This window comes from Alosa sapidissima, chromosome 9 (assembly GCF_018492685.1).
Source record: "Alosa sapidissima isolate fAloSap1 chromosome 9, fAloSap1.pri, whole genome shotgun sequence".
NCBI classification, from domain to species: Eukaryota; Metazoa; Chordata; class Actinopteri; order Clupeiformes; family Clupeidae; genus Alosa; species Alosa sapidissima.
This window is the reverse complement of record NC_055965.1, coordinates 20076896-20095421: the sequence shown is the minus strand read 5'-3', so window position 1 is coordinate 20095421 and position 18526 is coordinate 20076896. Positions and strand designations below refer to the sequence as shown.

At 44.5% G+C, this 18526-nt stretch overlaps 2 protein-coding genes across 2 annotated transcripts in view; one reads left to right on the top strand and one right to left on the bottom strand.

The window, feature by feature from the left end:
- Positions 1-322: 322 nt before the first annotated feature.
- Positions 323-14622, bottom strand: ddx39aa (DEAD (Asp-Glu-Ala-Asp) box polypeptide 39Aa). The gene is made up of 10 exons (XM_042102615.1): positions 14518-14622; positions 13367-13575; positions 13001-13128; positions 11993-12269; positions 9025-9143; positions 5692-5823; positions 2550-2659; positions 1896-2040; positions 1012-1159; positions 323-714 (listed from the first exon to the last, which is right to left on the bottom strand). The coding sequence occupies exons 2-10, from the start codon at positions 13572-13574 to the stop codon at positions 698-700; spliced, it is 1284 nt and encodes a 427-aa protein (XP_041958549.1). The 5' UTR covers position 13575; positions 14518-14622; the 3' UTR covers positions 323-697.
- A 1157-nt stretch (positions 14623-15779) lies between these two features.
- The window catches only part of evi5l (ecotropic viral integration site 5 like), a 76218-nt gene continuing 73471 nt past the window's right edge, over positions 15780-18526 (top strand). Inside the window, 1 exon segment of the mRNA XM_042103472.1 lies at positions 15780-16020. The gene's annotated coding sequence lies outside the window, so the exon portion shown is untranslated.

Sequence of the window (18526 nt, the reverse complement as noted above, 5' to 3'; positions counted from 1 at the left end):
GACTATCGGAGACGCGATGCACCCTGACAGGTCCGATTTCATGTTCAAAAGTGCCAGGTGGTGTAGCAAGACTGAGGAAATCAAACAGCTCCCCCCTGTGGAAAACTGTGCAGTGCACTTTTATCAGGGGATTATTTTTGTTTTTGTTTAAGGAACTATTTTAGCTAAAAGTAGTCATTGGTAGTTCTGGCTGTAGAATGTTAAAAAGCATGTAACGACCCAATTCTGGTTGTAGAATCTTTCATATTAGCATTGCAATGCATCAACTATCTCCCTTCCCCAAGGCCAATGAAATTCACAGCAAGTACCAAAGCAAAACACATTGAGGGTTTAGAATACCATTAAATTTAATAGAAAAAAAAAATAAAAATATATACTTAGCTGACATTGTATAAAAAAAAAAAAAATGATTAACTTTTAAAATCAATGAACAACCACAATCGTTGAGAACACCAAATTAAACACCTGACTCATTGCCATGGGTACAATAAAATTAATTCACAAAAAAAGTGAATCCATTTAGACATATGGTGAGGGAGGGGACACTGAGAAGAGGAGGAGGAGGGAGAGATGAACTGAGAGAGGGACCAAACAAAACACACAGGAGGGGAGGTTAAAAAAAAAAAAAAAAAAAAGAGATTGGTGGAGACGACGGAAATCTGCAGGGCCCACCAGGAGGTGGGGGGTGTTGGACACCTCATCTGGACTGCTCGACTAGAGAGAGAGAGAGAGAGACGTTAAATACAAGACTCGGCCTTCATGTGTAACACAGATTTGCAATCATAGGCTACTCTAAGCAGTCTGAGTGACAAAAGACTTTATTGATGGACCAAGGACCCACTAATGATGCCACGCCATGATAAAGGAGTGGCCTAGCGACTCAACACCTTTCCCCATGTAAACAAAGGATACACATTATTATTAAATAACACATTTCCCCACGTAAACTAAGGATTAGTATTATTATCCATAACTGACAGGGGCCTAAAAGTTAAGACTGGTGGAGCTTACTGTAGGTGGAGATGTCAATTTCCTCTGGCAGCTCGGCCACGTTCACCTCGAACCGGTCCTGCACGTCGTTCAGAATTTTTGCGTCTGTTTCGTCCGACACAAACGTGACTGCCAGGCCCTTTGTGCCGAAACGACCCGCACGCGCCACCTATTACCAAGACAACGGGACGGGCATGATGACCAGTCAAACGCCAAAACACTGAACAGCTCACAATCTCAAGTCAGAAACCACTGAACATTGTATTGATATGTTTGTGTGCCTACAACTACAGCACATGACTACAAGACCATATTAGATTAGAATGTGAGCAGTTGATGCACAGAAATGATGCAGTAATCAAGTGTGTGTTTAAGTGTGTGTGTTCTCTGGAACCTGTGCAGGTAAGAGTCGGGGTTCTAAGGGGGGGGGGTGTGTGTGTGTGTGTGTGTGTGTGTGTGTGTTCACCCTGTGCAGGTAGGTGTCCGAGTCCTCAGGTATGTGCTAAAGTGTGTGTGTTCTGTGGACCCTGTGCAGGTAGCCCTAGATTCACACAGTTGCATTGCTAGTGGGTGTTCCCGACGGTGGGGGGTGTGAAGCTATGGAAATGCCTTGAAGTATAACCGTAATTTGATTGGCCGGTGCCTTCCGTTGCTGTCCGTCGGGCGAAAGTTGAACTTTTCAAGGGAGCAACGCTACGCAACGTCACCACAATTCAGTTCGGCAACGGATGACAACGTAAACGAGATGCGATCCAGCACTGCACGCAACGCAGGTGTGTGTAGGCACCGTAAGAGTCAGGGGTTCTTGGGCATGTTGCAAGGTGTGTGTGCGTGTGTGTGCGCACGTGTGTGTGTGTGTGTGCGCACGTGTGTGTGTGTGTGTGTGTGTGCGCGTGTACACTCACTCTGTGCAGGTAGGTGTCCGAGTCCTCAGGCATGTCATAGTTGAAGACGATGTTGACCCGTTCGATGTCCATCCCTCTGCCAAAGAGGTTGGTGGCCACCAGGATTCTCCTCTGGAAGTCTTTGAACTGTTGATACCGTGACAACCTACGCAGACAAACACACAGGACATGAATAAGTTTGTTTCAGCGAACAAGAAACTACACCAGATTTAAACAAACAGTATACAGACAGAGTGACATCCAGACTTAGTGAAAAGAATGAAGCACATCAGCACCTGCCTGTAGTTGCACTTTACACGAATAATACGAATGAGCATAAACTCATGTGACTAAAACGTTCAACATCCAAAATGTGTGCGAGAGGAGCCGTGACTAGGCAGAGGAGTGTACCTCTTCTGGTCGTTCGCTCGTGTGTGTACACAATAATACTACTTCTCATCCTGTTCCATGCCCCTGTGTGTGTGTGTGTGTGTGTGTGTGTGTGTGTACACCTCTTCTGGTCGTTCGTTCGTGTGTACCTCATCCTGTTCCATGCCCCTGTGTGTGTACCTCTTCTGGTCGTTCGTTTGAGTGTGTACACAATAATAGTACCACTCATCCTGTTCCATGCCCCTGTGTGTGTGTGTGTGTGTGTGTGTGCGCGTGTGCATCTACCTCTCCTCCTGTTCCATGCCCCTGTGAATGGCGATGGCGGGGAAGTTCTGCTCGACCAGCAGCTGGGACAGAGCCACACAGCGCGGCACCGACTTCACAAAGATCACCACCTATAGGCAGCAACAGGTAACAGCAGCAAACAGAAACCGGTCAACATCTACCGGTAATTAAATAAAAACATTTATTTTTAGAGCACTTATCACAGACATGAGTCAAAGTGCTTTACGAGAGTATTAAATCATTATACAAGTATAGAAATCCAAGAGAATCTAAAGTAATGGCGTTTGGAGTGTAATCTGTAGTGATGGACAGTCCACTCAAAGTCAGGGGTCAACTCTGAATATCAGCAGCAGCCTCCATACACTGCCTCAACATCAAAGTATCTAAGCAACAATCGCGAATATAGTCTGTCTGTCTGTCTGTCTGTGGTTTGACACTTCCACCACCTGGAGACAGAAAGACAGAAACTCAAGACACCTCAGAACGGCACGGTGTCATCGACTGCACCACATACAGAGATTCAGAGAAGGAAAAAAAAAAAAAAAAAACTGCCCAACATGTCAAAGACTAGTCACCAAGTCCTACCGAGAAGCACTGGACACTTGTCATCAACCTCTAGGACACCCGCATGCCCAGGCTAGACTTCAAAGACGGTCTCTGAAGAGTGTCACACATATCACCTTACTGAGTTACAGCGAGACCTCCAGACACTGCACTTCAACACACGGTGGTGACTGGGTGGCCATAAGGACAGAGTGCTCCAACAGACCCCACACACATACAGCATGTACACACCAGCCCTCATTCTATAGAAATCCATGTGTCATTTTAGCCCTCATTCTATAGAAACCCATGTGTCATTTTAGCCCTCATTCTATAGAAATCAATGTGTCATTTTAGCACTCATTCTATAGAAATCACTATAATGTCTGCATCTGCATTTTTGCAGGAAAAATAAATCCCATGTGGTAATCATTCCGATTCTTTTAAAAATTGTGCTCACTTCTAGTTAAGTAAACTAAAACTTTATTATAGTGTAGACTATAGTCACCTTCATTCAAACAGGTATATTTCCAACTGCTTTTAAAACCGCTGTTGTGAAACCTTTACTTAAAAAGTCAAATCTTGACCATACCAATCTGAGCAACTACAGGCCTATATCAAATCTATCGTTTTTGAGCAAAGTACTTGAAAAAGTTGTTTGTAATCAGTTAAATACCTTCCTCAACGAAAACAGTATCCTTGAAAAATTCCAATCAGGTTTTAGATCAAATCACAGCACAGAAACGGCTCTAGTAAAAATAGTCAATGATCTCAGACTAGCTACCGACTCAAACAAAGTCTCAATCCTTATTCTTCTGGATTTGAGTGCGGCATTTGACACCATTGATCATAGCATCCTAATTCACCGCCTTGCGAAGTGGGTGGGTCTCTCTGATAATGCTCTAAACTGGTTTCAAACCTACATTACTGGCAGAGATTTTTATATCAGTCTAGGAGATCATGTATCTGAAAAACATGACTTGCCTTTTGGTGTGGCCCAGGGGAGCTGCCTTGGTCCCCTGCTATTTTCTCTATATATGCTTCCATTGGGAAACGTCATAAGTCAACATAATGTAAACTTCCACAGCTACGCAGATGATACCCAATTGTATCTTTCTGTTGAGCCAACTAACCCAGATGGCCTTTGCTCCCTCACTGCATGCCTAACCTCCATTAATCAGTGGATGAGCAAAAACTTTTTGAAACTAAATGATGACAAAACAGAGGTACTTCTGGTTGGACCAAAACTAAAGCGAGATATTATTCTTAGTAATCTGGGGAACTTGGCACACCAGGTCAAACCAAAAGTAACAAGCCTCGGTGTCATCTTAGATGCAGAGTTAAGTTTTAAGCCCCATATCAGTAAAGTTACTCAGACAGCCTATTTCCACTTGAGAAACATTGCCAAAGTGCGGCCCTTTTTAACTCAACAAGATGCAGAAAAACTAATTCACGCCTTTATCACTAGCAGGTTAGACTACTGCAATGCACTTTTCACTGGTCTTCCCAAAAAACATCTAAAGAAATTGGCACTCATACAGAACTCTGCGGCTAGACTTTTAACTAAGACTAAGAAGAGAGAACACATCACCCCTGTGTTGGCTGAACTGCACTGGCTCCCTATTTCCTATAGAATTGATTTTAAGGTTATGTTAATTACTTACAAAGCTCTGAATGGCATAGCACCTTCATATATCTCTGAGCTTTTAATATCTTATCAACCACAAAGGAAACTTAGATCATCCAATTCTAATCTTTTAATCGTACCCAAAGTGCTCCACAAACAAAGTGGAGAAGCTGCGTTTATCCATTATGCCCCCAAACTATGGAACACCCTGCCTCTGTACATCAAGCAGGCGAGTTCAGTAAATATTTTTAAAAAAGATCTGAAAACATACCTGTACAGGAAAGCTTTTAGTTAACTCATCTTATCCTGTAGACTACATTTTCAGATTATTCTACATCTGCTACTATTGGAGGGCGCAGCCAGCCAGAAGCAGATGGGCTCCCCCTATTAAGTCAGGTTCTGCTCAAGGTTTCTTCCTGGAATATGGGAGTTTTTCCTTGCCACAGTTGCCATATGGCGTGCTTGTGGGGGGTAAGAGGGTTAAGGCTGCCAGTCTTATGACGTCATTTTCTATATTTTTGATATGTTGCTGAGTATATCATAAACAGCAAAGAAAAGTGATTGATAATGACTGACTGACTATTATTGTGTTACATGCTTCAAATGTAAAGCACTTTGAGCTGCATTCTGTGTATGAAAGGTGCTATACAAATAAAGCTTTATTATTATTATTATTCAACAAAATGGAGCACATTTTAATGACAATCACAATATTTATTGTCCTCATTTGCACTGCACAGAGACAAGGAGCTCGCACACTGCTCCAACAAACACCAACAAACTCCCAACATTCTAAAGTTGGCAGCTGTTGGAAATAGTCTTTAGAATGTTCATAAAACCAACTGCCAGTCTACACTCTCCATCCAACAAACGCAGATGCAGATGGCTGGCCCACACCGGCCCAACTGTTGGTGTTTGTTGCCGTTTGTTGGAGCAGCGTGCGAGCTCCTACAGAGACAGCGAGCTGCCTACCTGGTTGAACTCCAGCACGTCGAGCAGGTCAAAGAGCTTGCGGTTCTTCTCGCTGTCCTTGAGCTTGCTGTAGTACTGCTGCAGGCCGTGCAGAGTCAGCTTGGTCTCATCGTCCACAAACACCTCCATGGGCTGAGCAGGGGGACAAAATTTAAACAGAAAGAGTTCTGTTTAATTTTTATTATTCTTAATTTCCTATAATGAATCATTTCCTCTCGCTAGGTTTGCCTCATTCAACACACATGGCTGGGCTCAACGGAAGTAGCACCTAATACTGTGTTCCAATATATATTTTGGTGTCCACTATTAACAAAGAAAACTAACACAACAATTACCAATTGTGAAATCATACCAATTATTTAAACACCAGTTATTTCAAAGAACAGCTGCTGAAGTGACGTCAGGTGAAGTTGGACCAAATGCAAAAATAAATGTGGATGTACACCAACAACACACACAACTACAGTAGGCCAGCTACACACACACCCAGGCCAGCTATACACACACCTAGGCCAGCTATACAAACACACCTAGGTCAGCTACACACACACACACCTAGGCCAGCTATACACACACACACCTAGGCCAGCTACACACACACACACACACCTAGGCCAGCTACACACACACACACACTCACACCTAGGCCAGCTACACACACACACCTAGGCCAGCTATACACACACACACCTAGGCCAGCTACACACACACACACACACACACAGCTCAGCTACACACACACACCTAGGCCAGCTATACACACACACACACCTAGGCCAGCTATACACACACACACACACCTAGGCCAGCTATACACACACACACACACACACCTAGGCCAGCTATACACACACACCTAGGCCAGCTATACACACACACACCTAGGCCAGCTATACACACACACACCTAGGCCAGCTATACACACACACACCTAGGCCAGCTATACACACACACACACACACACACACACCTAGGCCAGCTATACACACACACCTAGGCCAGCTATACACACACACACAGGCCAGCTATACACACACACACACACACACACACACCTAGGCCAGCTATACACACACACACACACCTAGGCCAGCTATACACACACACACACCTAGGCCAGCTATACACACACACACACCTAGGCCAGCTATACACACACACACACACACCTAGGCCAGCTATACACACACACACACACCTAGGCCAGCTATACACACACACCTAGGCCAGCTATACACACACACACACACACCTAGGCCAGCTATACACACACACACACACCTAGGCCAGCTATACACACACACACACACACACACACACACACACACCTAGGCCAGCTATACACACACACACACACACACACCTAGGCCAGCTATACACACACACCTAGGCCAGCTATACACACACACACACACACACACACACACACACACACACCTAGGCCAGCTATACACACACACACACACCTAGGCCAGCTATACACACACACACACACACACCTAGGCCAGCTATACACACACACACCTAGGCCAGCTACACACACACACACACACACCTAGGCCAGCTACACACACACACACACACACCTAGGCCAGCTACACACACACACACACACCTAGGCCAGCTATACACACACACACCTAGGCCAGCTACACACACACACACACACACACACCTAGGCCAGCTATACACACACACACACACACACACACCTAGGCCAGCTATACACACACACACACACACACACACACACCTAGGCCAGCTATACACACACACACACACACACACACACCTAGGCCAGCTATACACACACACACACACCTAGGCCAGCTATACACACACACACCTAGGCCAGCTATACACACACACACACACACCTAGGGCAGCTACAACCACACACGAGGAGTTGGCATACAGAGACACATGCAGTGCACTTGGCACATTATGTCACAGTTAGCCCCCGGCTGTGCTCCAGGCAGCTAGCTCCGCACACGCTCCTTTTGGTGCACAGTCTACGTGACTGAACACACCAGTGCCACACACCCGACCAAGCTAATCAAGAGCATTGTAAAATATGATCAGGAGCATTCAGGTAAGGCCATACAGAGGTGTGTGTGTGTGTGTGTGTGGCCAAGCTGGACAGGAAATGACCGTTTAACAACACAAAGAAAACATGATGCCACTGCCAGGGTGCACTCAACATCCACACCAGCGAGTGAACCACGTCAGCCAAAAAAGCCTGAATCAAGACCCATATCAGGTGCCAGCAATCCTTCATTCCACAATCAGCGCATTTGTTAACGGTTTTTATATGAATAGGCTAATTTTGACAACAACAAACAGTCAGCCTGTTTCAACAACTCAGTCTTCCAAGGACCGCTGTTGAAATGACAAGTGATGTCAGGTCAAGCTGGATCGAGTGCAAATAAATAAGTATGTACGCAAATCGAAGCTGGCCGTGGGTGTGTGAGTGTGTGTGAGTGTTAATCACACACACGCGATGTAACAAATCTGAGGAAGTTGCATGCAGAGACACATGCAGAGCACTTTATTACTGTATTATGTGAAAGTAAGCAGAGCTTGCACCGTACAAAAGCAAACAAAAAAAAAAAAAAAAAAAAAAAAAAAAAAAAAAAACACTACACTAGGAAGCACACACTATCCCTTACTGACAGAGAGACTGAGACAGACAGATGGACACACACACACACACCACACAGACAGACACATGGACACACGCACACACAACACACAGACACACGGACACACGCACACACACACAGACAGAGAGACACACACACACAGACAGACAGACAGACAGACAGACAGACACACACACAGACAGACAGACAGAGACACACACACAGACAGACAGACAGAGACACACACACACACACACACACACAGACAGACAGACAGAGACACACACATGGACACACGCACACACACACAGACAGACAGACAGAGACACACACATGGACACACGCACACACACACAGACAGACAGACAGAGACACACACATGGACACACGCACACACAACACACAGACAGACAGAGACACACACACACACACAGACAGACAGACAGAGACACACACACACACACACACACACAGACAGACACACACACACACACAGACAGACAGAGACACACACACACACACACACACACACAGACAGACAGACAGAGACACACACACACACACAGACAGACAGACAGACAGACAGACAGACAGACACACACACACACACACACACAGACACACACACACAGACAGACAGAGACAGACACCCACACACACACAGACGGACACCCAGCGTGCCAGTACTCACGTCCTGCATGAACTTGCGGCAGACGGGCCGGATCTCCTTGCTGAGCGTGGCGCTGAACATCATGCACTGCTTCTCGTGGGGCGTCAGCCGGAAGATGTCCTGCACGTCGCGCCGCATGTCTGCAAGAGACGGTCGGAGAAACGACAACAACTTAGGTCCTCCGCTGGCCTCCCACCCCCACACAGAGCAGTCACACACGGCAGGGGCGGCCTCTCCTCAGCCCTCGACGGTCCTCCTCCTTTACCATAATTTCCCAACTATTAGCCGAGGGTTCATACATTGTTTTTACAAACTTTCTTCAGCTATGAAAGTTAATACATGGGGGCAGTTAATATGGTATTGCAGCTAATACACAGGAAATGAATGCACATAAAGCAGACGCTCTACAGTCGCAGCAGGAAGATGTCCTGCGTGTCACAAAGGAGGTTTGCCAGATGTCCTGCATGTCACAAAGGATGTATACCAGATGTTCTGGAACTGAGTCATTGACTCTGACAAAAATACTGCTCACGCCCGGCCCAAGGAGGGGGTTGTGGGAAATGAAGTTCAACAGCACAGATCAGGGGGATGGAGGGCACTACGAGTGGTCAAGCACTCTGCAGCCTGTCCGCTGTTTTCCTTCTCAACCCTTCAGCGAAGCGAGAACTTTGAATCTTTTGTAACAAAAGATTTTGTTCTGCAACAATTTAAGGGTTCTAAAATATCATGTTGAGTTTAATGAGCCCTCATATTCCTGAGAACATCAGTGCAGATCGCAAAGCATGGGGGGGGGGGGGGGGGTGCTCATTGAGCTCAATGCAAATCAAACCAGCTAATAGGCTAACTGAAATAACACCCATGCCAATCTCTAGGTATGGTGAAGGGTGTGATGTGGGGCTATTTTAATTCCAAAGGCCAAGGTAACTTTATCAGAATGCACAGTATTCTGGATCCATGAAATAACTGGCCTTTAAAAATAAAAATCCTGCCTGTCTCTATGGGAATTTAACATAGGGGTGGCAATACTTATGACCCCTGTATTTTAAGGAAGAACATTTATTTATTTATGATACACTATTCATTCACTAAGACAATTGGTGTCCTTAAAGGTTAGATACTTCCTCATTTTTCACTTAAAGCATTAAGATCAATTTCCAAAAGATGATTTTATATTCCTCTTTTCAGTCAACTTTAGCATGGGTGCCAACACTTTTGGCCATCACTGTGTGTGTGTAATATGTAATATACAGTGTTTCCCCTACAATGTATTTAACAGCGGCGCAGCGCCGCCGCTGGATTTTCAGCGCCGCTGCAACATAATATCACGAGATTCACTTAACACACTGTAAAAGCACAATGGCCAACGTCATCTCGAAATTGTTTTCTGAAAGTCTTGAGTAAGTTAAGTGCATCAAATCCGCACTTAGCCTCTCATTATTCAGGACATATATGCGGCATGATGTGTCAGGTGATTACAAGCCCAAAGACAAGTCTGCAGCCCATATGGCTAGCCTACGTTCTGAACACAGTTACATTGTTTAGCTATCCGACTGATGGGGTCTTGCTCCGCCACAGTGTAGCCTATGGTGTCATCGTTCACTTGTAGGTTACACAATAAATAGCCTACTTATAGGCCTGGTGACAATAAAAAATGATATTAGTTATATTTCATCACGAAGCTGTTTGTATGCCGTGAATTTGCTTGTAGCCTATGCCATATGTTAAGCTTGAGCAATTCCTCTGATCCAAAGCCTGCTTTGACACATTGACACTAATGTGAAACATGCATCCTCCTCTCCTAGCCTACATCAAATAAAAGAAACCAATTCATGATTACCGAAATGAATTTAACATGGGGGGAAAAAAGTTTGTTGTGATTTAGCCTACTGTTGTGATGCGGTTCTTTCTGCTGATTGGATTTACCCCCCGTGTCGTCAACTCTGAGAACTCTTGCTCCGGCTGACAATTTTATCCAGAGAGCTGATTTCCCAAAGATGAGCCTCCATCAACATTCAACGACAAATTATTAAAACGTAAGTAATGCAATAGAGTAGACCAATGTGCTACAAGGTGTATGGTCTTAACGTTAATTGTAGCCTAGACTTGTAACGTTAGCGTAGGGCTATATGTAATGTTTGCATGGGAAAGCTAGGCGAACACAGTCTAGGCCTGTTTAAACTGTCTGATAGTTAAAGGAAATATGAGCATATGTTGGCATATACGTATAGCCTAAATTCTGTCCACTTAGCTATAATAGGCTATCACAAACAGACCTTTTCTACGTTTACGGCATTAGACATATAGGAGCCTATATTCTCTTATCAGAAAGACATGTTCTCATAACTTCAGCGTTCTCTTGACGGTGAGACGAACGGTCGCACTTCAATCAAGTAGCCTAGGTCTTTTTCGAGTTAATTGTGAGTGAGTTGTATGGTAACTGTGGGAGTGATGTAGAAGAAAAGTGAGTATTTACTTTTTTATACGTGGGTTTGTTGTTTTGGGACTGAGAATTAGACTACAAGGAGAGCATCTGGCTACGTGCATGCGTGTCAGCATTAATGGCCCCCCCACAATTCAATTCAATTCAAAGCCCAGAAAAATTAAGTGCTCGCAGATTGGGTGTGGCCTTTGCCATTAAGACAAATTTAAATAAATTGTAAATAATCTTTTAATTATTAATGGTCATTAAATGGTTGTGCCATTTAATTTTTCTTCTATCATTTTTAACCAATAATGTAAAAGAAAGCTGAAAATGTCCACAAAAGAAACACGAAGGTATGATATATATATATATATATATATATATATATATAAAAAAAAAAGCGCAACAACCCCCCCCGCCAAGTAATAACACCGCTGCTGGAAAAATTTCTAGGGGAAACACTGATATATATATATATATATATATATATATATATATATATAAAAATAAAGAAACTAGCATTCCTCTCCCCTCCCATTTTCTCTGTGTTTCTCTACTCCTTCTTACCTAGCTGCTCCAGCATCTTGTCGCACTCGTCCAACACGAAGTGCTTGACGGTCTTCAGGTTGAGCGTCTTGTTGCGGACGAGCGCCAGGATGCGGCCCGGCGTGCCCACCACGATGTGCGGGCAGTTCTTGCGCAGCACCTCCTCGTCCTTCTTGATGGAGAGGCCGCCGAAGAAGACGGCGCACTTGACCGTGGGCATGTACTTGGAGAAGCGCTCGTACTCCTTGCTGATCTGGAAGGCCAGCTCGCGCGTGTGGCACATCACCAGCACGGCCACCTGGGGGGGTTAAGGGAGGACACAGAGAGAGTGGGGTGAAAACAGAGCAACAGGCAGAAAGACTGTCATGAACGAGAAACAGACAGAGAGACAGGCATGAACGAGAGAGACAGAAAGAGTCATGAACGAGAGACAGACAGAAAGAGAGTCATGAACGAGAGACAGAAAGTCCTGAACGAGAGAGAAACAGTAAGAAACGAGAGACAGTCATGAACGAGAGACAGAAAGACAAATCCACAGATAAAAAGGAGGAAGAACAGCATAGAAGGGGTGAGAGAGAAAGCGAAAGAGAGGGGTCAGTCAATAAGAGTGAATATGACCGGTCAGGTGCAAGAGCAAAGTGGAGGAAAGAATAGGACGAAGAGATGAAGTAGCCCACGAGAGAAATGAATGAATGAATGAATGAAGTATAAGTGGGGGTATACTTGATATATGGGGCAACTGTTTGAGCAATGTTGCTGCTCCTCATTACTGTGGTTGTACTTTGGGCAACAATTAATTTTCTGAACTTTAATCATCAGTAGGAAAAAAATTAATGATCATCCAATTAGAGTAAGTGGAACGAATCATGTGGTTGCCCAGCAACATTGTTCCACAAGTTGACCCATGTGTCATCGCCTTAAGATGAAAATAGTGTGTTTCTGAGTTAAATACACGACTCTTGTCAACGTGCCTGAAACAGTCACTAAACGCATGAGTTAAGGCATGTCAGCTCAGGTGTGTTTCCTCACCTGTCCATCAACGGGTTCGATCTGCTGCAGGGTGGCGAGTACAAACACAGCCGTTTTGCCCATACCCGACTTGGCCTGACAAAGGATGTCCATACCAAGAATGGCCTGAGGAATGCATTCGTGCTGGACTGTGGACACAAGTGGTCAAGGTTAAGAGCAAATAGTCAAAGGGAATTACGCATCGTTTTTTTTTTACTTGTGCAAGGCTGTGTGTACTGTGTGAGTGCAATTCAATTTAGCATGGGCCATAGACTTAACAGTTAATGAGACGATTTCAGAACTAGATAGACTTAGCAGGGAATCAAAGGAACAGGTGTGGCGCTATTTATAGTCATTTGAAACAAGTGGTGTTTGCATTGGAGGCACCTTCTGATGGATGTTCGAACCCGCAGTCGACGATGGCTCGGAGCAGTTCTGGTTTGAGCAGGAAGTCGCGGAAGCCGGAGCTGTGGATGGAGACGTAGGAGCCCTTGACTTCTTTTTTGCCCGCGGGGGTCACGCTCTCCGGGGCGGTCTGCGGCTCTTCGTCGTCCTCGTAGTCCAACAGCTCAGTCTCAACGTCGTTCTCGGCCATGCTACAGAATAAGAGACACATGAGCAGTCAAGAACGCAACTAACGTTTTTCCGCCAACGTTCGGGGTCTTTGGCAACTGGTAACGGGTGACACATGTCAAGGAAAACATTCGCGTCAAAGATCTTAGAGCGTAGCGCTCTGTAATCGTTGATTCGTGTTCACTATAGTCAGTAGGCCCATCGAAGGTAACAACAAAGTGAACTACCTGGACTCAAGGTGAGCGCAGACTCCCAATGCCAAGTCGCCAACTTTAACTTGACGCTTGAAAGAAGCCTGACGTCGTAACGCTAGATCTAGTAGCCGGACGCATTCGGTTCGTAACCTGAGACCAGCATGGAAACGTCATCATTATTATGAATGAGCTCCTTACCTAACAGCTATGCATGCGAGAACCACTTCCTTTCTCACACCATCGTTTTACACGATGATTTAAATGGGAACATTTATCTAAAATATCTTCGACCAAAACAACTTTGGCTAATGTACCAAAGGGATCTGAAAGACTCAAAGCTGAAAAGCAAGCCTAACAGCTGAGCAAGACACAATGAGACACTCAGGCTAACTGTTAGCATATCCATTCAATCTATGCTAACGTAGACTAACTCAAACAAAATTTCTGTAAGGCGTCCCTTTTAAATACTGCAGTGCTATAGGGACTCTACCTTCGTAATGACATTTTCAAATATCTAGGAGGTGCAGCTGAAAGTAATATTCAAAACATCTTGGCCAAGTTCACTGCGCCATTGCAATGATCAAGCTAGCTAGCTAACTACAAGCTAACAAGCGTGAGGTCTTCGGATGATAGTTTGCAAACATTATCTCAAATCATATGAATATAACGTCATCAGTTGATATATCCCATGTAACCTCAAGTCCAGTGAAGGCTAAAGTAAAAATAATCTTGCAATACTCAGTGGTCTGGGATTCATTCGTTCCTTCTTACCTTTCTGTGTTGTATTCCTTCAAACGCGACTTCAGACTGCTACTATGCTTCACATGGACAGGCCAAGTTTATCGTTTTCCCGGAAGTTGAATGTTGTAATGTACATGGATCCTATTGGTTACTTTCAAAGACAACTGTCTTGCTGTGAATTAAAAGACAACGTGATTGGTTGCTTCAAATGTCCATATGATAAGTGGGTTTGGCTAGCATCGATGCCCAGCACCAGTTTTCTTTACAATTTACCACGTGCAATATAAATATTTAATATAACACTAATAAATACTAACCCTGTCAAATCAGGTTTATTGGCTGGATAAAGGCAAGCCTTTAAATAAGACGTACTAGCAATGGTTTCGGGGTCTTATAATTTACATAACCATTGCCAACAGATGTTTGATGACACGGGCAACTCTTGCTTTGTCCACACGGGGGCGCTAGGGATTCGAGTCTGACAGTTGTCTCTGGGTTGTGAGACCACAGTGGAAGATGCTAAGGGACACTGGCTGCCATATGAGCGCTCAAATGTTTAAGGCTTATGCATGAGGGTTCTTTTAAAATATAAATTGTTGTTCATAAAGCGCATGACATTGACAGAGCATTATTGTTATTATAGCAGTCAAATTGAGGTAGACTGTTAATTCAGATGCGGCAGGAAGTTTAACGAGTTCTCAACTCAGTTTCCATACAGAAGTTGAATTATCGTTTATTGGGCACGTCGGATAAGCGTTTTCCACTCAGAGATTCATAAAGGCTGTATTATAGGCCTATGTTGCAAGACATGATTTGGCTACGTTTTTCAACAAGGCAAGATAATTAATTATACAGAAATGCAGTAGGCCTAGTCTAGGTATTATCACAAAAAAATCACCTGCCCATCTCCATGCAGAATGAAACATGACACACCTGATTGGTTCATGCTGCAGTCATGCAAAATTATTGTCGCAATTTCAGCCAAATCATTGGTTACACACATGTCTGTCATAGTTCTGACGTCTGTGCGTGTGCTATGCCTCATCGCAGAAATTACCAAGGGACACGGCTCGTAGGCTACTGCCTAATGCCAGAAAATGGCGCTCTGTGTCATAGCCGAACCGTTGTGTTTGAGCAGTGTATGCTGATATTATATCATTTCTGCACCAGACTGCATCTATTCAAAATTCTGAGACAGTCGTCTGGATAATAGCTGGAAGTGGCCTACAAGCACAACCGTGAATGGGCGGTGATTTGGGAGGTGCCATTTATTGTAGGCGTTGCCTGTAGGTCTCCTTGAGGAAGCTAGATCTGACAGCTCCGATTTTTTTGTCGTTAATTAACCAACAGCAACAGCGAACCATGTACTGACCGACGTATTCACACATCTATTTATTTTAAAGGCTCGTTCCAACAGGCGCAAAGATAGCCAACGCGGAATGATAAGACATTTCTCCGATGATTATAACGGGAATGACACTGTGGAGCCACGAGTCGTCCAGAGGCTGCCGCTATAATGGAAACGGAATTCAGGTGGGCATCGCATTTTAATATGTTCATGGCATTTGATTTGTATGAACCGTAATATTTTGTTTTGGTTCTGATAGCCTACGTGGCGTCATGTTGTGTGTTGCGGTTAGGAGTCTTGAGGGGCAAATCGGTAAAGGGTAAATCGGCAAACAATGCTATGAGATTCCAGTACATTAGGCTATGCACCGAAGATCAAGCCTATATCTTCGTGTAGCGACAACGATGCTATACCCAAATCATACCCTCGAGTAGGCTAGCCTATAAAACTATTAGCAAGGATATTTCCATCAATATTAGGGCAGCCTTTCGTAACCCAAGAAATTACGAAAAGCAGAGAAAAAAGGCAGTCCTTTCCATTTTACGCGCAGCGACGCGCACGGAATATAATGCATTTCTTCTCGGCCTAATTTCCTGTCATACCGTTATACAACCAAAACTATTTATCCGATTTCATCGGCTGGGCTTTGAATAGCGGTTTTAGATTTCAGGTAGACCTGTCAACGTTATTGCATAGCGAAGCTGGATCGTGGACAGAGGCATCCCCCCGCAGCGAGTGCTTGTAGCCTTCGTTCACAGGTAACATTCGCGTCAGCGTTTTAGCATCACAGGCCACCACAGCAAAAACTGTTGGCTCAAATGCATCTGAGACATACACACACACACTCCTTGGGAGGCCCCATGGCAGACTATAGTCCGCGTGTGGTGATGCTGACTCCATTATCACGCTTGCGGACGTCCAATTGACCCACATTGCATGCCGTCAGAAAACGAGGCCCATATCCTAGCCTGGTCAAAGGAGGCTTGAGTGACACAGCTCGTCTTTCCCGGCTGGCTGTCACTGCAGGCAGCCTGGTGAGCCGACACAACACAAAAATGGCTGCTCATCATTCTACCCTCCTGATGCTCTCTCCCCCAAAACAAGTGCAACGTGGCGAGATTTTTTTTTTTTGTATCGCGAAATTATCAGTGGCGCTGACTATGGTGGTGATGTTGAGAATTCAAAAGATTGTTGCTGACTAATACAAAAGCCAGTGCCATTTCCCTACCCTTCGTTTCTTTGAGGTCTCCTTCAGGGGAAATTGGTTAAAGAGATTAATTATCTCGCTTCTCCGTCTGATGAGTATTACAACAGCGAGTGTAATTACTGATTGTAGATCAGCACACAGACTCCTGCTGCAAGCCCCCTCTATTCAAACCGGTGCCACTTCATGATTGCAGAGTTGATGATTAGACTCTACAAAGGAGTCTAACGCGGTCTATCTCTTGTGTGTGTGTGTGTGTGTGTGTGTGTGTGTGTGTTGGAGGGGGTGAGGTGGGGGGTTTGGATTGTCAGACTCTGGTCTTATCTCCCAAACCCACTCACTGAGGCGAGATCACACAGAGAAACCTCCGAGCAGTAATGAGATCAGTTCGGCCCCATTGCTAATACACACACACACACACACACACACACACACACACAAACACACTTCTGAGCACTGTGGCTTTTATGTAAGAGTGCCCCCCCCCCCCCCTCACAGTTAACCCCCTGATGTACTTAAGACACACTCATGTGAAAAAGTGACAACATTGATATCATGCCCAAGGAAAACATTGGGCATGATTGAATTAGTATAGGGCATTGCAGGGTATTTGTTGTCTTTCAGTTGAGCAAAATGATACGGCTTGTCTATTTTGCTCATCCTCTAACAATGTGACAGATTGTCTGTTGTTACTGTAGTGGAGATCAAGTTTGCAACTATAAACCCTAATGAAAGCCCTAATTGAATCAGAACCAGCTCTGTGTTTGTGTAGAGTCACACCTCTGGGAGAGAGTGTTGTCTGTCTGTCCTGCTACAGTGTGAACCTTGAGAAGGGGAGAGAAACTCTATCAATCTGTGGCAAGCTTTATCCTCACCATACCCCGCCACCCTGTCAACCATGTGTGTACCAGCAGGCCATGTATGGAGAAGAAGCAGCTAATAATATTTATACATATAATAATCATGTATAAATGCACACTATTTATACATATACTAATAATTTATAAATGCACATACTATTTACTAAAAGCTCTTTTGGTAATGGCTGAGTTATTGTCATACAACACACTTTCCTGGTCTAAAACAACAAATGAATTCTAAGTCATATATAACATATGATTTCAAACAATATTCCCAAACATTGTTAAGGTGACCAAGTGTGTTCCACCACAGAGGGCTCTAGCTATCCAAGACCAAAGCGGAGTTAACCAGCGTGCTGCGACAACCACCACAGAGGTCCTTCCCCTTAAAGGAGAAGTTTGGTGTGATATTGACCTAAAGTGTATTGAAACACGATACCGAGTGTGAACCTTTGTCTCATAGCTCATCTCGGCTATGACAGAAGGTACTGTCTGTATAAATCGTCTTGTAAATAAACTACTAGTGCTTTTTCAAAGTTCTCAATGTCTCGTTTTAAATGTCAGGGCCCTCAGAAGTCTACCAATGAAGTGTGGAGCTACTTTGAGCCTCGTAAATGGTGTAAAACA